Source organism: Calliphora vicina, chromosome 2 (genome assembly GCF_958450345.1).
Source record: "Calliphora vicina chromosome 2, idCalVici1.1, whole genome shotgun sequence".
NCBI lineage: Eukaryota > Metazoa > Arthropoda > Insecta > Diptera > Calliphoridae > Calliphora > Calliphora vicina.
Window position 1 is genome coordinate 39,031,415 of NC_088781.1, and position 24,829 is coordinate 39,056,243.

At 31.4% G+C, this 24,829-nt stretch overlaps 1 protein-coding gene across 1 annotated transcript in view; it reads left to right on the top strand.

Annotated features, from left to right (window-relative positions):
• The window catches only part of robo3 (roundabout 3), a 220,414-nt gene extending 206,591 nt beyond the window's left edge, over nt 1-13,823 (top strand). The window contains exon 12 of the mRNA XM_065501810.1: nt 11,788-13,823. Within this exon, the coding sequence (XP_065357882.1) occupies nt 11,788-13,507 (1,720 nt within the window). The 3' untranslated portion in view covers nt 13,508-13,823. The remainder of the gene's footprint in view (nt 1-11,787) is intronic.
• The last annotated feature ends 11,006 nt before the right edge of the window (nt 13,824-24,829 follow it).

The following is a 24,829-nucleotide window of genomic DNA, read 5'->3' on the forward strand; positions in this document are numbered from 1 at the left end:
GCCACATGACCTAATTTCATAATTTATTTTTAATTTTCAAAATAAATTATTGAAAATTAAAAAAAAAAAAATGTTTTTGATCTTTCCTCAGTTAGGGTATTATATAATCGGTCTTGATCTACTTGTTATTAAATATTTTTTGTTTGTTTTGCATTTAGCAAATAAAACAATAAACTGCTTTTTTGTTCTACTTAGTAAAACGGAAATAAATAATTTAATTTTTTACATTTTTATTCATTTATAAACGGAAATGAACAGAATTTTTTATAAAATTCACTTTCATTTAAATGGATTTAAATAAAATAGCAAAATTTTAATAACTGATAGTTAATAAAGCTAATGGTAAAAACGATTTTATTAAATAAGTAGAAATAAAAAATGGATATGTTTAAATATTTACTTTATGAAACAATAAAGATTAAATAAATAGTATTGTGTGTATGACTTAAAAATGCGGGATTTACAAATGGCGTATCTACTGAACGTAGTTTTTGTCATTCATTCTCACTCAGTTATTGAATATTATAGTGTAAACAACAAGGTTTTTTTTGCTTCGAAAATGTCGAATTTTGTGCCAACAAAGCGTCATATTTGGGAAGTTTTGCTTTACTTCTTTACTTTGAAAAAAAGTGCCGCTAAAGCACATCGTTTGCTCACCGATGCTTACGGTGAATGTGTTTCATCGGTTTCAATGTGCGAGAGAAGTGTTGTGTGGTTCAGATGTAGTGATTTTGACACTGAATACGAAGAACTGGAGGCATTACACCATGAAAATTATTGTAAAACTCAACAAGAGCTTGTAAAATCATTGAGAGATAATCAAGCAACAACTTCAAGACATTTACGAGTAGCTGGATTCATCCAAATGCAGGGAAATTGGCTACCGTACGAACTAAACCGAGTGACCGTGAAATACAATTTTGCAGGACCGAAATGATGCATAGACACTATGAAATAACATAATTTTTTAACCGAATCATTACTGGCGATGAAAAATAGATTCATTACAAAAACCCAAAGCATAAGAGATCGTATATAAAGCCCGGCCAACCAGACGAATCGACACCAAAGCCAAATATCCCTTTCGCTAAGACAATTCTCTGTATTTGGTGGGAGCAACAGGGTTTTCTCTATTACAAGCTGCTGATATCTGACCAGACTATCACAGAGAACTTGTACCGCACGCAACTGATTCGCTTGAAATGAGCATTTGCGAAAAACGCCCAGAATATGCGGCCAGACATGAAACCTTAATATTCTATCTTGACAACGCTTGGCCACTGTTCTGTTGCGCAACCTGTTATATCGTATTTAGAATAAAATAGTTGGGAAGTTTTGCCTCACCCGCTGTATAGTCCATAGTGAGACCCGTTCGACTACTACACAGAGAAAACAGATTCGTGATAGCAACCGAATTTGGTATCAATTGAATGATTCGGTTGCCCACATAGAATTATTCGGTTCTATCAACAGAAAGTCAGTTGACAAAGAAGAATTTCGGTTAAAGCAACCAAACTTGTGTTACCCCTTTTAAGATTTTGTAGGCACTACAGTAAAATTCAGTCACTAAGGTAGAATCATACGATTGGCAACAAATTCGGTTGCTATCATGAATCTGTGTTCTCCGGTTATTTTTTTCAATCGATGCAGAACTCTCTCTCTGAGATACGCTTCACTTTTGAACAGAATATCCAATATTAGCTTAATTCGTTGTTGGCCTCAAAATATGAGCAGTTCTTTTGACTTGGAATCCATATGTCACCAATATTTTCAATAATTTTGTTTAAATGTTTAAAAAAAAATACCGAATTTTTAAGTCCATTGACAAAGCGGTCAACAGTCGGATTTGTCACCGCCGATTTTAATAAAATTTACCACAGCTATTACACAGGGCAACAAATTCGAAAAAAATTTAGAGGCTTTTTAAACCACTGCACAATATTTATATATTGTGGTTCCAGTAGTGTGGTCCAAATTTAAGATTCTATGGAAAAGTCTTTTTTTATTTTTTTTGTAGATTTGTCAATTTTTTAGACCTTTCTCCACATAAGTTATGATAGTTCAAAAAGAGTTAGTTCGATATTCTTAAACTAAACTTGGAAAAGTTTAGATTTGCATAACCTTTAATGCCTTTCAATCGGCTTAATAGTTTCGGAGTTATAATAACAAATTGAAGCAATAAATATATTTTTTAAGTGAAAATAGCAAATTCTTGTGTTTTAAAAAACTCATTTGTAGCATTTTTGCAGAAAAAGTTGAATAAAAAAATAATTTCCACAACAACAGGGTCAGAGATTTTCAGTAGCTTTCTAAAAATCAATTCTATGCAGTTTTAACCACTAACGCGTTAAAAAAATAATTTACAGGCCCTACTTTTAAAAATTACCATATCCTGGCCGGTAGTCAACAAATGTAGACACCATATAAAATATATGCAAATATATCACAATACTCTTTTCCTCAACTCAAATTTTTTGGAATGCGGCATGTCGAACTTGTCTTTTAGTATTAGAAGGCAGTTTTTGGACATCAGCATGGCGCGTTGGTTCAAAAGACAATACTATCAGGTTTTCCAATTTACCTAATCAAGCAATTCGAATCGGTGCTCATAATGTGTTTCGTGGCACTGTTGGCCCATCTTGTGCAACCAAAGGGCACATCGAGTCATTCGTATTTGATTTGATGTTGAAGTTCGGATTAATACTAACGCAATAGCCGTGAAAACGTTTCAAAAGTGAAATGAATCAAACCGCACCGCAAAGGCGAGGGCGTGGAATAAGGTGACAAATATTGAATTGAGAGCATTCATTGGGCTTTTATTTTGGGCAGGCGTTTACAAATAAATCGATGAAGATACAGATGTATTTTCAAGCACGGAAGCTGTTTGTTATTACCGTGATGCCGAAATCTCGATTGAAGGAAATTTTGCAATTCATTCGGTTTGATAGTGAGCATACTAGAGCTGCTCGACTGGTTAACGATAAGGCTGCTCCAATTTCTGTATTATGGGCTCTAGTGAACAACAATCTTCGCCGGTACTATCAACCATCGGGAATAACTAGATTTACGCATTACATCCCATCCAACCAAAGTATGGCATAAAAGTCTGGTTCGCATATCCTCTCAACAGCGATATTTATACGGGAAGGAGACCAAATGCAAGTCGTGCACGACACTCTCTCCTCCAAGGTAGGAGAAAACAACCGAAACAACCATAATCTGTGCTGGGTAGGCATTTGATGTCCAAAAATCTCGGTCTTCTTGGTGAAATGAAAGCAGACCGCAAGAGTCTACAGTTTTTCTTGAATCAAAGTTTTCACGAATTAAAGTTTTCGTTGGTTTCCTACGTGAAAAAAAGGGGAAAGCGTTTGCACTACTTTCCATTACTCCAGAAGAAAAGCAAGCCACAATATATCCTTGACTACAACGCAGCCAAAGGAGGCGTCGATGCGATTGACAAAATGCTTTCACATATTCAACTAAAAGTAATACTTCGTGCTGGCCTTTGGAAATGTTTTTTAACTTGCTAGATATAAGCACTCTAAACGTATTCGTTTGATATTTGGAAAACGAGGACTACATCCACCAAACAGACAAACAACGAAAGTTCTCGCGAAGCCTTGCAGAACAGCTCTTCACCAATTGAATGGCACTCTGAAAATCCAAGGGTATTAGGCAATGCTCCAACTCCCCTGGATATTGAAATGACACTCGGTAGTGCGTACTAGTGTTTTTTTTTTCTTATGTTGCCATAGTTTTCAATACAAATACATATATGCTACAAATGTAGACTATATTTATACCCTACACCACCATAGTGGGGAGGGTATAATGCGTTTGTGCAAATGTTTCTAATGCCCAAAAATATTAGTCTAACACTTTCCGAGTCGATTAAACGTCCGTCCGTCTGGTTGGCTGGCATGTAAACCTTTTGCACAGAGTACAGGTCGCAATTTTGAATATATTTCGATCAAATTTGATACATATCATTTTTTCGGCCCAGGGACCAAGCCTGTTGAAACTGGCTAAAACCGGTCTGTTATTTCACCTAGCCCCCATACAAATGTCCTTCGGAAATTGGACTTTATCGGTCATAAATGTTTAATTTATATATGTATCTCCACAAATTCCGCTCCTAATAAGTTTTATAAAAAAAAATTCATGTCACCAAATTTTGTTACGATCGGTCCATAATTAGTCATAGCTCCCATAGCTTAAAAATCTTGGTATACACACAAAATTCAACATAGTTAACTTTAATATAGACATAAATCCCACGACCTAATTTCATAGTGATCGGTCCATAATTGGTCATAGATAGCTCCCATATAAGGCCCACTTCCGAAAATCACTTAAAAATATAAATTATTGAAATTTTAAAAGAAAAATGTTTTTGCTCTTTTACTTTGTGTAGGGTATTATATGGTCGGGCTTGACCGACCATACTTTCTTACATGTTTTTTATTGTAACAAAAACAAAACACATGTAAAATTTACATTCAAGTACACACTTGAAAGCACATACCTACAATTTTGTGAAAATGAGCGAATTCACCTAATTGTGAATAAATTCGAAAAGAAGCCAGTAATAACTGCTAAACTGAAATAGTGTCCAAATTTGTAAATGTAATACCATAAAATTAATTTAAATTGATCATTTTCTTCTCCCTCTAAAATTATTAAATAAATTCAAATTTCAATTTTTTAACTAAATTAATTAAGACTAAAAATTAAGAAAAAATAGTAAAAAGATCACTAAAACAGTTGTTTTGGTTGCAAATTTCCCAATGAAATAAGCAAATAAAGTTTTCTTAGAAAGTCTAGAATAAATAAAATGCGTAGAACTTGCAACATTTGTTGTTGTTATTATTTTTATTATTGTACTGTTTTTGTTTTCATTATGCCACATTAAGTTTCATAAAGAAACAAAAACAACAACAGAATAATGCCCATTGAAGTGTGTAGAAAATGCGAATGAAACCCACTTGAAATTTGATTTTTCATTAAGATTCTTTTGTTTGTTGCCTTCAAGAGTTTTATGGCTAAAATTAAAAAGAAAGTATTTTTTTGTTTTTGATATTTTTTATTATCTCAGGTAACTGGTTGCAGCTTTAAAAGTTGTGTTGGTTTTTTTTTAATTTTCTTATATTTTATGAGTATTTACAAATATTATTCTTAACTTTTTTTATTATTTGTGTTGTTTATACTTGCCAGAGATAAAAATACTATTCAAAAACATTTTCGTTCTTGTTGTTTTTGGTACTTTTTCTTTCACTTCTTATTTGGTTGATTTTCTTTTTTTTTTTTGCCATAATTTTCTTAATTGAGTTCTTGTAGTTGCTGGAAGATGATATAAATATTTTTCTTCTCCTGTTTCTTTTTTTACTTTTTATTTTTGTATATTTTACCTTTATATTTGGTTATATCTGTAAACATTTGTGCTGTTGTCGTGTGTTTTTCTCATTCTTGCTAAGAAACTCACTTGAAATGCTGTTGGAGTACTTGTGAGTTATTTTACTTAAGTGGTTTTTAATTAGTTGAATTTTGAAACAAAAGCGAAAAAACCCAGAAAATATGCTAAATAAATGTGTAGGTGGTTGCTTTTATGAAAAGTAAATTGTGGCGTATAATTTCCTTTAGACAACAAAACAGGTATTTGTGTTGTGCGTAGGTGAGTCTGGTTGCCACGTAAATTGTTTTACAAAGAAGTGAGATAAGGAAATTCTTAGTTAAATTAATTCGTCTTGAAAATAACTGAGAGTATAGAGTTTCAAGTAATATTGCATCATTTTAGATGAAATGCTTAAAAGTTCCAAAAGTTGTTAACAATTTAAAATATTTTAAATATACATGATTTTACAATATAGATATTAGGGTGAAAACAAAAGGCCTTAGCCCTTTCAAATTTGTTAGAACTTTGTACACAGCTTCTCTATAGTCAAACTAAATTTGAAGTTGCTCAAAATTACAAATTCCGTTTGATTTGTTTTGCTTTATACCATTATATAATAATGGTACTAAATCGCTCAAATTGAACTGTATATAACTTTTAAATCGCTTCTCCAATTTTTACACTATTGACCTTATAGTAGTCCTTATGTTCCCTAGCACAGAAGTTAAGAAACATTTTTTCTTTACGAAATAATTCGGTATCTCGGGATCAATTGGAAATATCGTAACGAAATTAGACAAGGTTGGAGCTGAGGTGTTTTTGATTTGATCTACCGCTGCACAGAGGGGCCAAACATACAAATTTTGCGGATTAATTGAAAAAACAAATTTCAAGTATCGTGAAAACTGAAAGTGCCAGATTAAAGAGCACAAAATTCTACATCAGCAGGCAAAAAATTAATGTGAAATATTAAAAGGTATTTTTATAGTCACGTGTTGAAATTACATATTGTGAGAAGAAAACCTAAAAAATGTATAAAAAAAAAATAAAACATTGGACAAATAAATACTATTTGTGATAGGTAATTTAAAAAAATTAACAAATCTAATTATGCATACATCAAGTTCAGGTATTTATTGATATGTTTTGGTTAAATTTAAATTTGAATTATTTGCGGAAGTAGCTTTGATATTAGTTTTTATATTGGAAGTGCAAAAAAAAAAGGAATTTTGTCAGTTCAAATGAACATAAAGTTATTAGCTGGGCTCAGCTGGGCAGAGAATTTAATATAATTTAAAAGCCTGGACAGTTAGGCGTTATTTCAGAAAAAATTAGGTTGCGCATCGCTGCGCCTCAGAAGTTACATGTAAATTAGTAAAAGCTTCACCCTTTAAGTCTACCATCAAAAAGCACTTTGCGATTCTGATAAACGTTTTATTGCTGTCGTTGTCGTTGTTGTTGTTATTGTCATTGTTTTTTTTTTGAGATGTCCAAGTGTTGTGATTAATAATACGAGAGTCACGTGTGAGTGAGGCCTGGACGTGGCCTCACTCACACGTATTATAATGAGATAAACAATAATAAACTTTTACCAATTACTTTTCTTTATTTCAGTTTAGTTTTCCATCTATTGATTTTCTAATCGTGAATGAATAGCACGCGGAATTTTAAAAATTTAACTCTCATGCACTCACGCTTGTATATGCTTGTTTAAAAGTTTTTTATTGTGGTTAATACGAAGTCATCCGATAGCAGGCAATTTAGCTTAATAAAAAAATCATGTTAGTAAGCGCGATCGCGAGAATTTTAAAGTTTTATATCGGGAGCCAGTTATCACTCACGTTCAGATCTGTAGTTTTTATATTGTCTCATTTCAAATATTGTGTTGTATAAATTTCACAGCAGTGCATTTAAAGTTTGCAAGTCTTTTAGTGTCATGAGTTGGGAAAGATCTCTATTATTCAACCGCCCATTACTAGTTAATATAATGATATCATCTTAAAACAATATGGTAGTTTTTTATCAATAAAATGCATAAATTTAGTGTATCTCACTGATATAGTTCTGTAGATATAGGAGAATTAATAATTCATTTGTATGGGGGGATCCCGATTCCACCCTCGTATACCCTTCCGATTTTGGCGGAACGTGTAGTTAGTTCTTAGAGTTACCCACAGCAAAATTAGTGTGCATAACTATTGTAGTTCTATAGATATAGCACAGTTAATAATTATTTTATATGGTGGGTAATTGACTTCCCCCTCCTATATCCCTAAAATTTTGTTACAATATGCGTATTGGTCTAAGGGCTAACCACGTAAAATTTTGCGAGCGTCGCTATTATTGTTGTTGAGATAATAATAAATCCGTAAAAAGGGGCATTAGACCCCACTGTGCGCTGTTCGGCTTCGGTTTGTAATTTCTACATTTGAGACACCACAAAGTATATATATTCTGGATCGTTATATATAGCGAAGTCGATATAGCCATGTCCGTCTAACCGCCTGTATGTTGAAATCAACTTTCTGTAGCCCCCAAAGTGATATATAAATATATCGGGAATTCTTCCGTCTCGGTTACTATTTAAAATCGAGAAACATTGTAATCAAACTACAGGTCGCAATTTCAAAGATAATTCGATAAAATTTGGAACAAGCTTCTCTAATGCTCCAAGGACGAAGCCTATTGAATTTGGTAAGAATCGGCTCATTATTTCTCCTAGCCCCCATACGATTGCCCTTAGTTATATAGATATCCAAACCAAATTCAGCACAAATAAGTTTTACATAAGCCGAAACCGCACTACCAAATTCTGTGACGATCGGTCCCTAATAATCCATAGCTCCCATATAAGGCCCCCTTTCGAAAAACACTTTCAACTTGCATAAATCTCTTAAAAATTTTGGTATTCAAACAAAATTCAAAACAAATAAGTTGTACATATACAAAAGTCATGTCACCAAATTTTGTAACGATTGGTTCAGAATTAATCATAGCTCCCATATAAGATCTACCTCCGAAAATCACTTTTACTAGCATAAATCTCTTAAAAATGTTGGTATTCAAACAAAATTCAAAACAAATAAGTTGTACATATACAAAAGTCATCGGTTCAGAATTAATCATAGCTCCATATAAATTTTGAAAGAAAACTGTTTATAATCATCTCCTTGGTTTAGGGTATCATATGGTCGGGCTTGACTAGCGATACCAGATTCAGATTCGCAAAAAGCTAAACATTGGGCTTTAAAAAGCCCAATTATGAAAAAAAAATTCCCCGGGAGTTTTTTCCCTTTTCTCATTTTTCCTATTCAAATTCTATGTTAAAAAAACGAAAAGGGAAAAAACTACTGGGGAATTTTTTTTTCATAATTGGGCTGTATATAAATGATATAAATCGTCAACGTAACGAACAGTAACTCAGTCAGTTTTTGTCCGATTTTTTAACTAAATACGCTTTAAAATGAATTTTATGCATATATTTTATGACAGGTTAATTCTTTACCATTCCGTAACTGATTAAAATTTTGAAATCGGTTCCAAAATGTGTGAGTTAGAGGTACTAAAGTACTACGACCTACCCTAAAACAGTTGTTTCAAAATAACTCCAAATTTTGAGGGAGTTTAAAAATCTCTGAAAATTTTTGCCAAAAATCGATTGCTAAATCGAAAGTATTAAAAGTAATAAATTAATTAAATACATACTAACACTGCCACTTTATTTCATTTTTGAGCTTACAGATTTGGCCAATTCCAAACCTTTAGATATTTTTAAACAATTTGGAAAATCTGTAGAAGATTCCTCTAAATTTGTTCCTTCTTTAGTATAGAGATTGTTTAAAATAGTAAAAACTCTTTCACAAAATGCGTTGCTTACTGGTATTGAGAAAAACTTTGCTAAAATTCTCGAATTCATTATTTTTACCTTTGATAAACAAAATAGAACCATATCATTTGACAAATCTGTTTATAAGCTTCACGAAAGACCAGTAATCGATACATAGTTTATCGTTATCTATTTCTTCAGATATTTCAAGCTTTTTGTAAATCTTCCCAAGAAAATATGACATTTTCATCACCAAAGTCGTAACTATTTTATAAATAGCTAACTGCTGTTAAAAAGTCTTCCAAATCCGTATTAAAAGTTTTATGTTCATTAATCCAAATTTTTTTTAATTTTTTATGGGCCTCTAAAAAAAGTGTCCTCAATTTTTGGTTAACAGCTAATTCAGACTTTGTGATACGGCTTAACTTTATATGGCAATAATATAGCTAAGAGTCCGCCAAATATATTTTGTTAAAAAAATTTTTCCAAAAAATAGCTTTTTCGTACACTTTTGTTGAAAAAATATAGGAAGAAAAAAGCTACAACTTTGCTAAATACTGTTAGTGCAAAATTAGGAGTCCCTGGAAGTTATTCTAAAAAAAGTAAAAAAGTGCACGAAAAAGCTATATTTTGGAAAAAAAAATTTTAACAAAATGTATTTGGCGGACTCTTAGCTATATTATTGCTATATAAAGTTAAGCCGTATCACAAAGTCTGAATTAGCTGTTAACCAAAAACTGATGGCCCCACAGATTTTCAAAAACTTTGGGGGCACATAAAAAAAAATTGGGTCACCAAAATGGACAAACTGAGTATAGAGTTTTACTATCCATTGGAGTCGAACCTATACTGTCATGATCTTGTGTTTTTCCAAAAGTCTTCATTTGTTGCATAGTGAAATATAAAAATGTTTCTGATAATCCTTCACGTTTACATTCTTCTTTTTCATTGGCATCATTATCAGAAATTCCATATGACATGTATTCCCATAAAACTTTTTGGTATTTATTTTTTTCTTTTCTTCAAAAAATACATACACGTTAAGTAAGTAAATTTTCATTTATGGATATTATTGTCCAAAATTTCAATTTAGCTGGACAAATTCAATTTTAGCTTGAAACTGGACAGGCATCAAAAAACTGGACAATCCAGCCAAGTCCAGCCCGGCTGGCAACCCTAGGCTTGACCCACTTTACTTTCTTACTTGTTTATCTATATCTGGATTTCTAAGTAATTAATATAGACAATATGGATATCTAATGATAGATATTTCAAAGTCCATTGTATCGATGTATAAAAGGCTATAGTAAGTTGGTCCTACATTGGGCCCATATCGGGAAAAATATTTTTTAGCCCGAATTTTTTTTTCAACAAAATTTTTTTGTCACAAATTTTGTTTGTGAATTTTTTTGTCATAAATTGTTTTTTACTAATAAATTTAAAAATAAAAATTTTGAAAAAAATTTTGAAAAAAATTTAAAAAAAATTTGGAAAAAAAAAATTTTGTTTATCTAAAAATATTAAAAAATTGTCTTTTAAAGTATAATATGGTGAAGGTTATATAAGATTTCTTTGAAATATCAGCTATATTGAAAAGAAAATAAAAAATCTTACTGATAGTTATAAAAAGTTATACGCATCCAAGTTTGGAACATCCAAAAATGCACAGTGGGCACTTTTTTTAAAACAAAAAAACCGGAGTTGTTGAAACACATTTTCCCCGTTTTAGGAATTTTGGTATTAGAAAATAAAAATGGAAAAATAATAATTCTGTCGATTTAAGAACACTTGGATTTGGATTAGTTCCCAGTTTTACATTAATTCAAATTTTATATTTTTAATTTAGTTTGAATATATTTTCTTAAAATTACTTTTCATTTTAACCCTGGATATTGAACCATAAATTTGTCCCTGAACAAAAGATATCTCAAAAAAGGTGTCTTACATTTTCTGTAGATCTTCCTCAATTATAAGCCAGTGAGTAGCTTATAACACATATAGAATCCAGAGTTGGACCAAGAGGGTATCTCAAAATAATCAACATTTAAACAATTAAATTAAATGTCCGGAGGGACATTTATATGGGGGCTAGGTGAGATCATTCAGCGATATTGCGATATATGTTTATTAATCTATGGCTAGATCGTCTTAGAATTTTATGAGGACAAAACATATATATAATTTCGACCAATATTTCGATATGTTATAAACGGAATGATAAAATCAATATATTTTTTTATGGTGGGTATAAAAATAAACCGATTGTTTTTATTTATAAAAACCAAATTTGTAAAAAATATGTACGTTTTCCTAAACAAATTGTTAATTAATTTGATGCAACAATATTGATGATGATTCATAATTTTGATTACAAAAAAAATAAAAAATATGTTTCCACAGCAAAATAGGTAGACATGGAGGAGAGTTAACTAGGAGTTGTCATAACTTAAAAAGTTATAGTTAAACACATAAAGTATTTTAAAGACATATCATTTAACATTTACAATTTTAATTTACTCTCATTTTAAATATAAACATTTTTTCATTTGTTTTATTTTGAACATTTTAGACTAACACCACTTAATATGCCCGATTATGCTGAAGTTGCATGTTCAACATTTAAAACTCCAAACGGAACAGCACATGGCCAGACCGCAAACAATGGATTACAGAAACAACAACAGCAGCAATCGTTGTATGATAGTTGCGGTGCATATGCAACAACAAATCTTGTAGCAAATGCAAAATTATATCAGAATCATCAGCAACAACAACAACAACAGCAGCAGTCACAACGTTATGCAACCGGAAATGGAAATAATACGACAACTTCAACGATTAAAACAATGCAACAACAGCAGCAGCAGCAACAAGGTGGCGGTGATAATATAGAGGGTGCTTTGCGCACAGGAAATGAACAAAAATTATCATCATTGTCCTCATCATCACCATCGACGGCCTCAACAACAGCGGCGGCATCAGCACTAACACGCAACAATATTAACAACGATGACTATCGTTCAACAATGGGCAGTATTTCATCTGGTCTGTATTCGGCGCCACCCAGTCAACATTATTCCATGGGCAGTGGTTGTGGTAGTATTGGCGGCAGCGGTGCTGGTATTGGTGGTGTTGTAGGTTTTGCTAATATGGACAACAATCCCTTTGGCAACAATATGTTAACATTGCCGGATAAAATGACAGCTAGTACGGCTTCCACAGCCATACTAAGCTCATCGCCGGCTAAAACACAACCACATCAAACAAAAAAATCAATGACAAATTTAAATACTGGCACGGCTATGAGTGCAAATAAAATCAATATTACCGAGAATCGTTTTGACTTGATGAATAATGAACCCTTGCAGCCTACACGTTTAAATCCCTTCAATTCCAATAGTATGCAATCACAAAGTCAACGACAACAACAGCAACAACAGCAGCAGCAGCAACAACAACAACAGCAACAATTACTGGTTGCCAGTAATGCCTTGAAACAGGGACTGGGCGCTTATGCCAACACTACTTTAGCCACCCAAATGATAAGCGGTGGTGGAGCGGGTACTTTGCGTAGACCACGCAACAACAAGGTATTCAAAAGTGAAAATAACATAAACTTTGGTAGTCTCTACAACAATAAATCAACCTCAAACAGTACTGCACAACCAGCTACTAATCACAATACAGGATCACATTTAGATTTTCTCACCAACTCGCATGCTGATCATTTTAATGACAACGATTTTGGTGCCATAAGTAACTCCACCAATCAATTGCTCAACGACTGGGCTTCTAATTCCTCAATAGCGGCCTCAGACTATCATTTTGGCAGTAAACAGCCCAATAAACAACATTTGTATATAAAATCCAAGGACGGCACTTGGTCAGCTGTCTCCTCGGATGCCTATCAAGCATTTAGGCAGCAACAGCAGCAGCAGCAACAACAACAGCAGCCACCACCTTCTTATGCTCATGCGGCAGGTGATAAATTTTTACAACCTTCCCCTAGTCATTTAATTTCGAATTCGAACACCTCCACCAATAATACCAATAACACCACCAACAATACCACTTCCTCCGCATCCTCCTCCCAATTAACTAGTTTATATAATAATACCAGCAACCATAATCAAGTGTCTAATGGCAGCAGCCACAATAACAGCAGCAGTAGTAGCTCAAATTTAAATTCCTCCACCATCAACACCACCACCACCACCGCTAGCGATAATTTAATGTCTAGTCATAATAATAAGTATTTTAGTAGTTTTGGTCCCTCAGCCAATGTGTAAGTTTAACAAAATTTGTAATCAATAAAATATGCTAAAACCCCAAAAAAAAACACACAACAAATTCTTTTTTAGCTTGTATTGATAATTTGTAAAATAATCCAAAACAAAAACACACTTGATCCTATAGCAAACGATTAGCAAGATCAAGTCAAACATATAACAATTTAAAACAAACAAAAAAAAAATAACTATGTACAGTATAATTGTGATCTTAAAAAGAAAAATAATAATTTAATAAAAACAAAAGGAAATTTCTAGTGCTCATCTGTCAGTTAAAAACTCCGTCTTAAGGAGTCTAAGGGGTTGTACAGCAACAAAAAAAAAACAAGGGAATGTAAAGTTTATGGTGATAAATAAAAACTGTAAGTTTTAACTAAAGTTTCGAAGGAAATTATCAAATTTTTTAGTTAAAAAACAACTTTTTAAATTTACATAATCCAGTATAAAAATTGACACAAATTGTCCAATTTGACACACAATTAAAATTTTTTTTTTTTAACCCTTTGATTACCATAGCCAAGCATATTTGGCCATGTAATTGTACCCTTTACCATGAGTGGCACGGTTATATATAAATTTATCATTCTGTTTGAAATTTTTACATTTTTAAATTACGACTTTAGAAATTCCAAATATTGAAAAAATTGACATTTGACCTTCACTATTTAAGGGTTAACGTTTTCCAATTTTAGTAAAACTTTCAGACTAAATTTAAAATTACATAGACTATAATATTCTGAATAGCTTATACTTAAAAATCATAACAGTAAGGAAATTCGACACATTCGCCAAAATATGGCCATAAAATTAGTTTTTCTCGAAAATCGCAAAAATTAAATCGCAGGTACGGAATAACTATAGGAGGTATTGTCATACTTTTTACATATTTTTATTTCCTATTGTGTTCTCAATAAATCCCAATGTGATGATTCTGAAATTTGTTTAACAAAATTTTTAAAAATTTGAAAATGGAGTTTTGAAACTGCCGTTAAAAAAATAAGTTTTTTTGGTCATACTTGCGAATAGGTTAACGGTATCCTACGAATACAAAAACTCATATACAAATAAAGATGGATATATTTTAAGTAAAAATAAGCTTTTATTTTAATATTTCTTAAAATATGTTAATTTTGTTCCTACATTTCATGTTCTAGTGGCCTGAGATACGTTAATGGCCTGGCGATTTTTTAATAACTTTAACATTTTTTAACCAATTTTTGTGTTTTATATCTTATTAGAACGACAATTACGTACACATTTCGATTGTTTTAAATTAAATTGCAAAAGTAATTATTTAATGGCAAAATTTTTACAAAAACTGAAAAAAATGCATTTCTTCCCCTTGTAAATGCACTTCAAAACTAAATCGCAAGTTGGCACGGGTTGCAATCATGATAGAAAGACAAAATTTCATATTTAACTATAGTTTAATATATATAAAAAGATAGAGGACATGAGTTCCTAATTTCCAAAAAAAACTTTTGGGACACTCTAATGTCCGTCTGTCCGGCTGTATGTTTAAATCAACTTTCCATAGCTCCCAAATAACTAGCATACATGATTTATATATCAGTATATCCGCTATAGTCCCTGTTTGGTTGCTATTTAAAATCGAGAAAATCGACTCACAAATGCTTGAGATATAAGCAAAAAACCACGACTACCTCTATTTTTTGACCTATTTTTTATCTATTTCAGGATTACTCATTAATATAGGAAATATGGAAATCTAATGGTAGCTACTTCACAGTCCTTTCCAGCGACGTATATATGGTTATAGTAATTTTGACCTACAATGAGTCAAAATCGGAAAAAATATTTTTTAACCCGATTTTTTTTCGCCCAAAATTTTTTTTAACATAACATTTTTTTCAGTAATTACATTTTTTCTTTATCTTTGGTGAAATGTTTATAAGATTCTTCATAGGCGAATATAGCTCTCTTACCTACTCTCAAATATATTTGCCAACCCAAAATTAGGGGCAAAAGTGGAACCAAGAAGGCTAATTTTCAGTTACACAGGTTATGAGTCATTAGGACAAGAACGAATCAAGCCAATTTCGGTTACTCTGTTCTGAAGTAAAGTGTATCCCAGAAAGAGCGTTCTGCATAGACCGAAACAAATAGTAGTTGGACGGGGCAATTTCTGGACTGTAAGACATTTGTACAATATAAATTTATTCAAGGTATTGGCCATTGTTAGCTATGACCTTTTCCCATCTTTCCGAGCCAAAAGAACTGCATCTTTTGAGGCCAAGAACGAATAAAGCCAATTTCGGATACTCTGTTCCAAATTGAAGTGTATCCCAAAGAGAGCGTTCTGAATCGATCGAAATGAATAGTAGTTGGAAGGCGTAAGGTCCCAACCACTTCATTCTAAACAGTTTTGAACAGGTATTGCATAATGTGGCTAAGCGTTGTCATAATGGAATATTACGGTTTCAAGTCTGGCTGCATATTCAGATAGACTGCTTTTGGTCGCACCAAATACTGAACATTACCTTAGCGCCATGGATATTTGGTGTCAATTCGGCTGTATGGGCTTCACATACAATCTATTAAGCTTCGGTTTATCGTAATGGATCAATTTTCAACGCCAAACAGTGGTATGAACAAAAAATAGAGCGAAATAAATATGTAACTTCTAAACAGTAAGTCCGATTTCTCTGAAAATTCACGAGCATAAATAGGAGTTCAAGTTTTGAACTTGGACCTCATGGGCTCACCAGGGGCGCGACCGAGGGGCCTCAAATTAAGACACCACGGGTATATTACATTTTTAAATCGATCCTATTTCATCGTTTGTGTTCCGATTTCAAAAATCTTAGACACATGTAATCTCCTCGTCGAACACTACAAAAAACCTCCTCCTAACTATCAATTATCTCTTACAAAATATTCGTATTTGAAAATTAAATTTTTACCCACCCTACTTAAATTTGTTTGATAACAGCTTATCCAAATATTTCCCGATTTTCTCAGATTTTCTTTTATTGGACTAACAACACATGTATATATCAAAAAGAAACTAGGACTACGTCCAAAGTTATATGCATTTGAATTTAAAACATTTAAAAAAGGCAATTTTTCTCAATTTTTTGGGAAAAAAGTACTTTTATTCTTTTTAAGTTGACACACAAAATTTCTAAAAGGATGTATAAGGGATTTATACTTTTTGAGAAGCCAGCTTTTCATAAAATATTTTAAATGAAACAGAATTTTATAATTTTTGATACCGAGGGTACCAGGTCCATTAAAAAACGCCTATTTTTGTATGTAAAATTCTACTTTAGGGCAAAAATTCTCAAATCGCAAAAGCGATATCAAAGTATAGTAACCGATTTTAGATGGCGCAATATGTTTTTAATTATTTTGTTAAGGGTTCCAAATATGGATATTATAGACAAAAAATTAAAAATTCCCATTTTTGGGATTTTTCAACACTTTTTTGGGAATTGCATGATTGCTGATAATAAATTTCAAAATTCGTTTTTATACCCTTCACCATCGTGAGAAGGGTATAAATAAGTTTGTCATTCCGTTTGTAATTTCTACATTTTTCATTTCCGACCCTATAAAGTATATATATTCTGGATCCTTATAGATAGCGGAGTCGATTAAGACATGTCCGTCTGTCTGTCTGTTGAAATCAATTGTCTGAAGACCCCAGATATCTTCGGGATCCAAATCTTCAATAATTCTGTCAGACATGCTTTCGAGAAGTTTTCTATTTAAAATCAGCAAAATCGGTCCATAAATAACGGAGATATGAGCAAAAAACCGGGACAACCTAGATTTTTGACAAATTTTTTATCTATATCTGGATTACTAAGTCATTAATATAGACAATATGGATATCTAATGATAGATATTTCAAAGTCCATTGCAACGATGTTGAGTAAATTGGGCCTACAATGGGTCAAAATCGGGAAAAATATTTTTTAACCCGAATTTTTTTTTCATCAAAAATTTTTTTTTGTCATACATTTTTTTTTACAAAAAAAAAATTTTAAAAAAATTTGGAAAAACTTTTTTTAAAAAAAATTAAAAAACAATTTCAAAAAAAAAAATGTTTAAAAAATTAAAAAAAACTTTACAACTCGCAGAGAATATACCTAACTTAGAAATTCCTAAAAAAGTATGTTGCCTACCTAACAGCATTTTTATGAATGCAAACAACAGTGCTAGGTCAATTCTCTGCGAGTTGTTAAGTTTTCCCTAATTAATTTGCCACTTAAAAAACATAAGACAATTTCCAGACGCCACAGAATTATTTCTCCTTTCTATCGAAGTTAATGAAATTATACGCCTTCAAATATGTTCCAATTTACCTGGTTAACCTGAATAGGTGATTATAGGAAATTTATCCCACATTTTCCAACTTTTTGATCCCATGGCGAGGACTTTAGATTTCGAGAGTAGATATATAAATATGTATGCCTCCCAAATCCAAAGGATTGAATAAAACCCTTTAAACCTGCCATTTAAAACCAGAACAATTTTGTTTACTATTTTGGGAATAAAGAGATAAATTCTTGAAAAAACAACAACCTTATTTGTATGCAAATTTTGCTAATAACCTGAACTTTACATTCTCTTAACATTTTTTTTTCTGTTCTCACTCTCCCTGCCTGTAACGACCTGTAATAAAAATAAAAATAAATTGTGTATAATGAACAATGTAAATACTAACAAAAATGATTATTACCTATTATAATAAACAAGTAAAAATAAATAAATAATTAACTTAATAATAATATGAAAAAAACATTTCAGTTAATTATAAATAAATAGAGACTAAATTAGCAGCGAACTAGTAAATAATGAAGAAATAAAAATTTAATTAAAAATTATATAAATAAAAGAAGGATTTTGTTGACACACTATGAAAAAAATAAAATAATAATAATAATAAAAATAAAATTTATACAAAAAGCGAACAAAACAAATAATTAAAACAGGATGTGTAAAATACAATAATATTGTATTTTACACATCCTGCAACAACAACAGACAATTTAAAAAGATATTAATGAAACTCAACTGACATGAATATTTTTTTTGTAGTATAAATATTTAAAAAAAAATATAATACTTTAAAGAATATTACATAATAAGGCTGTTATTTGTAAAAAAACCCTAAAATTTAAAACCAAATGCTAAAATAAAATTTAGTTGAAAAGAGATGGAATACAAACTAAAGTATAAATAAATACAATTTGCTAATTAATAACATAATGGCACTGTAAATGTAGAATATGATATTGAAAGGTAAATTTGAAAAATACTATAAAAAAAAAGTTTAAATAAAAATTAAAAAGAAAATATCATTGAAAACCTAAATTGTTGTAGTTTTATTAAGGTTGTTTTAGATACATAAGTAGTTTTGAAAAAATAAATAATAGAAGAATTAGCCTTATAAACAGTGAATTATTTTTTTATTTGCAAATAGCTACCTCACGAAAGCAATTCCTGATTAACGACACTATTTGCAATTTAGATTTTAAACATTGCCATAGTTTTTAACATTTTTAGTTTTTCTTTCATTTTTTCAGTAATTGGATTGCAAGACAAACAAGAATTTTTAATTCTTTCATTTTAGCATTAAAAAAAAATAAGAATTTTCCGTAACCAAAGTGACATATAAACAGAGAGTTATTTAATTGCAAATTATTTTTATTTGCAAATAGGCTACGTATAAACGTAGTAATAATGTACTTTAGTATATTCTGCAATGAATTGATTCAAATATTTGTTACCAAAAATATAATTAACAACTGTTACACTAGTTTACATATCAAACATTTTTGTTTGCTCATGGAATGAAACTTATATTTTTGAGAAGAGCTAGGGACGCTAGCTAACTGACCATTTTTTGTTTCCCACCTTTACGTAAAAATTTTGAGATATATGGGTTTTTTTTCACCTGCGCTGAGTACTACTAATGTATACTGTAGTGTTCCGAATTGTGGTAATTAGGTATTTACATCGTTTTTGGGTACTCAACACTCTGGCGAAGCTACTAGATACTTTCAGAGTTGTATTCTTTTGACAAATTCCAAAAAAAAATAACGGGAAAAAAATAAATACTGTTTAAAAATACATCTTTATTGTAAATAAACTTTAATAAATTGCTATTAAATACAAAACTTTAAAGTAAAAACAATTTTAGAATATCTTCTAAAAATTATAAAATAAACCCAGACCATTTTTGTTTTATTTGCGGAAAAATTATTCAGTTAAATTGAGGTTTTCCTATAACACAAATACTGCAAAATGCTTATTTACATTATTTTGGATTCCCCGTGTCAAATCACAATAAAAAGTGGGTCCCTCATTCGATTTGCACAAATTGTAGTTAATATATTCCAGGTAAAATGGACATTAAAAATTACTGTTTGGTTGACTTACAAAAAATAGTTTTGCCGCCACTACACATTAAATTAGGTTTAATGAAAAATTTCGTAAAAGCTTTAGATACGACAAAACCAACATTTCAATATTTATGCAGCGAGTTTCCGAGTCTTTCTGAGGCTAAATTAAAAGAAGAGATATTTGTGGGTCCTCAAATAAGAAAAAATTTTGGTTGATACCAAATTTGAGTGTCTATACCGATGTTGAAAAAGCAGCATGGAATTCTTTTAAACTTGTTGTTCAAGAATTTTTGGGGAATAAGGAAAGTCAAAATTACAAAGATTTTGTTGCGAATTTATTACATAATTTTGAACTAATTTGGGTGTAAATATGTGCCTCAAAATTCACTTTTTACATTCTCATGTGGATTTTTTCCCGGAAAACCTAAGACACATGAGTGACGACATAAAGAACGTTTTCATCAAGATTTGAAGTTTTTCTAGAGGAATTATCAACGTTTTTGGGATCAGAATATGCTAGGAGACTACTGTTGGAGTGTCGTGAGGGAGACAAATGAAAATAATTATAGGTTAGGTTAGGTTACGTGGGTTGCTCGCAATTTAGCGAGTTCACTCGGAGGCCTTGTGGCCCATTGTGATACCCTTAGAAATACTATTCCCTTATGCAAAAAATTCGTACATTAAGTGAGAATAGTTTCCCTCCCGTGGGAACCACAGGAATCACATAGAGTCTATACTCTTGTAAGGCTGGGCATTCACATAGAAGGTGCTGTACCGATTCCTCCTCCTCTTCGTCTAAACAACTTCTACAGTAGCTATAACGTGGGTAACCCATACGTTCCGACATATGTCCAATCATACAGTGCCCAGTAATTATACCCGTAAGAAGTCTGATCGAATTCCTGCTAAGATACAAAAGAGTCCTAGTTCTATCCTCTGTCAGATTGGGACAGAGCATTCTGGATATTCTACAAGTAGATATGTATAGTCGAATTTTCGAGATTCAGTTCCCGGATTCTTCTCGCGGCTGTATCGATGGCATAAATCTCTGCCTGGAAAACCGTGCAGGTATCGGGTAATCGAATATACATCAAAAGGTCCAGTTCATCTGAGAAGATTCCCGAGCCCGTGCCTCTTTCTGTCTTTGAACCATCAGTGTAGATTGAGATCACGTCATCCCTTAGGAAAAAAAAAATAATTATAAAAAGAAGACTAAAACACTTCACATTTAATTTGTTTGTCCTAATTTAATGTACATTTTTATATGTTTCGTTTTTAATAAATATCTCAAAAGTTTGACGTCCGGGATTTTTTTTAGTATTTTTTCCGAAGTTAGAAGACCTAAATACACAAATCCCCATATGTTTCAATTCATGAGCAAAAACCTTGTAAACTAGTGTTATCTGCGTAGAAAGCAATGACCATCCTACAACTGCTACTCCTTATAATATAATTTTTGTAGAATAAACTTATAGCCCAGCTGGTCTGAATTTTTCTTTACAGTGGGTCAAAACTTTTTTGAAGGAGCATTAACTTACTAATTTTTTTCAGATAGTATAATGATCTAAAAAATTTGTGGAATTTTATAGGGATCATCATTTTGTGGAAGATTTTAACAATCTAGTTCCTCTCTTTAGGTGTCAATTTGATCCTTTTCTCGAGAAAATCAAAAAAGTCTTTTCAAAATTGACATTTGAGGATTTAAATATTCTACGAAAATGTTTGCCGGAAAATTTCCATGGGGATTACCAAATATACCAAAGCTGTAAGTAAAGTACTTTACGGTTATTTATGATACGATTGAGCGGATACTAAAAATATAAATAGTCCTTGAGAAGACCTACAAAAATTTAGACGTATGTAAGTTATTTCTTTTAGGTTTTTTTTTTTAAAAGGAGCAAGATTTGTGGATGTCCTGATGAATAAATATAGGCTTTTTGTATAAGTAGTTGGTATTGGTGAAAACCTTAGGACTTCATTAAAATTTTAGTGAAATGAAATAATTTTATGAATTTTTATTAATTATAATATAGGGATTTTACATGAGCAAAAATATAAAATTTTAATGAATATGAAATTTTAACGATTAAATTTTTATAGAAAAAAAAATTGGAAATAATGTAGATAAAAAATTCCTAAAACGGTGAAAATGTGTTCCAGAAACTGATTTTTTTTAGAAAAGTGCCTACTGTGACGTTATTTACCGTGTGATAGTGAAATAATTTTGTATATGGGGCACTTCATGTCAAGTGAACCAACTTTTGAAATCGATGTTTTCCGATCGGAATGAAATTTGCACCAATGTTAGTTCTATTGGATAGTAACTCAGGCACAATTTTTCAAGATCGCTCGAGAACTCTCAGAGTTAGAGGATTTCAAAATTTTATCCAATAAGTATTCAAATCTTAACCTAAACTAAAACTAAAGTTGTTATTGCCGCTGCAATGTCTGCCATGAGTGCTCGTTAAATGATTATCTGGCCAGATCCAGTGTTTCCAATCGCCTCAGTCGTCTATGACCCTCAAATGAACGTGAATACATTTTGTTGCATTGACCTTAATTTTCCATTTGTTCAGCAATTTTTCCAAATCGCCGATGTGAGACTGGAGTTGTTCAGAAGCTATTGCGTGTATCTTATTACCTATTGTTCTTAGCAAAATGTGTCCCAAATAGCTTAGATAGCTCTTCGAAAAAAATATTTAAAAAAAAAGAAATAAAAAATTTTTAATATTTTTTTTCCGAAATCATTTCTAAACTTGTGAATTTTGTTAGATGTTTCTCCACATAATTTATGGTAACTCTAAAAGGATTAGACCGATATTATTGGAGTAGACCTAGAAATGTTCAAATTTACATAGCCTTTAATCTATTGATATATTGGATTTTAATCGGAGCAGTAGTTTCGGAGTTATAATAACAAGTTCAAGCGAAAAATATATTTTTTATGTGAAAATATTAAAATTTTTTTTGTTTTTAAAAAATCATAAAAAATCGAAAACGGCGGAAATTGTTTAGGTTTGTTTCTTTATTACAAAGCCACATGCAATAGGAACAAAATGAGACATCGATCATAAAAATCGGTGGATTACTTTCAAATTTATTTACAATTGAGTGAATTCGCTTATTTTCAGAAAATTTTATGTGCGTACAAGCGTGTATTTTGAGTGTAAATTTTACATGTGTTTTGTTATTGTATCAAAAATTTTAATTTTCAGTTTTCAAATCGCTATATTTATACCCTACACCACCATAGTGGGTATTATGCGTTTGTGCAGATGTTTGCAACGCCCAAAAATATTAGTCTCACACCCACCTTAAAGTATACCGATCGACTTGTAATCACTTTCTGAGTCGATTAAACGATGTCCGTCCGTCCGTCCGGTTGGCTGGCTGTCCATGTAAACCTTGTGCGCAGAGAGAGTACAGGTCGCCATTTTGAAGATATTTCGACAAAATTTTGTACATATAATTTTTTCGACCCAAGGACGAAGCCAATTGAAACTGGCTGAAATCGGTCCATTATTTCATCTAGGCCCCATACAAATGTCATTCCGAAATTGGACTTTATCGTTCATAAATGTTTAGTTTATAAGTGTATCTCCACAAATTGCGCTCCAAATAAGTTTTATATATACAAAATTCATGTCACCAAATTTTGTTACGATTGGTCCATAATTAGTCATAGCTCCCATGTAGACCCGCTTCCGAAAATCACTTTAACGTGCATAAATCGTTTAAAAATGTTGGTATACTCACAAAATTCAACATAGTAAACTTTCATAGAGACATAAATCACACGACCTAATTTCTTGGTGATCGGTCCATAATTGGTCATAGCCCCCATAAAGGCCCACTTCCGAAAATCACTCAAAATTATAAATTATTGAAATTTTAAAAGAAAAATGTTTTTGCTCTTTAACTTAGTGTAGGGTATTATATGGTCGGGCTTGACCGACCATACTTTCTTACTTGTTTATAACTGTATCTCCACAAATTGCGCTCCAAATAAGTTTTATGTATGGGGCATTTCACGTCAAGTGAACCAACTTTTGAAATCGATGTCTTCCGATCGCGATGAAATTTGCACCAATGTTAGTTCTATTGGATAGTAATTTGACATTTTGGCCAAACAGGTGTTTTTTTTTATCCATATAACTTATTACCTATTGTTCTTAGCAAAATGTGTCCCAAATAGTTTAGATAGCTATTTATGCAATCTTTCGAAAAAAAAAATTAAAAAAATTTAATAAAATATTTTCCATTTTTTTTTTTTAAATCAAAAATATTTTTGACTTTTTTTTCAAAATGGGCCCTTTTTATTTTTTTTTTATTATTTTTTTTAAGAAAGCTTAGGTCTTTTCCTAAGCGACCTATATGGTCGCTTAGTGGGATGCGAGTGGGATATCTATCAAAAAAAATATTTTGTAACTCAAGACATACAATTTTTTACTTTTTTTTGAAAAATCAAAAACTTTGTTGACTTTTTTTAAAAAAATGGACCCATTTTTAAATTTTTTTTTTGCTCAGAAGAAAGCTTATGTGTTTTCCTTTAACACCCTTTTTGTCGCTTAGTGGGATGCGAGTGGGATATCTATAAAAAAAATGTTTTGTAACTCAAGACATACAATTTTTAACTTTTTTTTGAAAAATCAAAAACCTTTTTGACTTTTTTTTTCAAAAATGGACTCTTTTTTTTATTAACTTTTTTTCTCAAAAGAAAGCTTAGGTCTTTTCCTTTAAAACCTTTTTGGTCGCTTAGTGGGATGCGAGTGGGATATCTATCAAAATAAATGTTTTGTAACTCAAGACAAAGGTTTTTAAATTTGCACTATTTTAATTTTTTTCATATTTGTGATTAAACCTTAAAAATTAAACTTACGCAGAGAAACTAGACACATTAGAGAAACTAGACACATTGTTCGAATTGCCCGGAAACCACATCCATCAA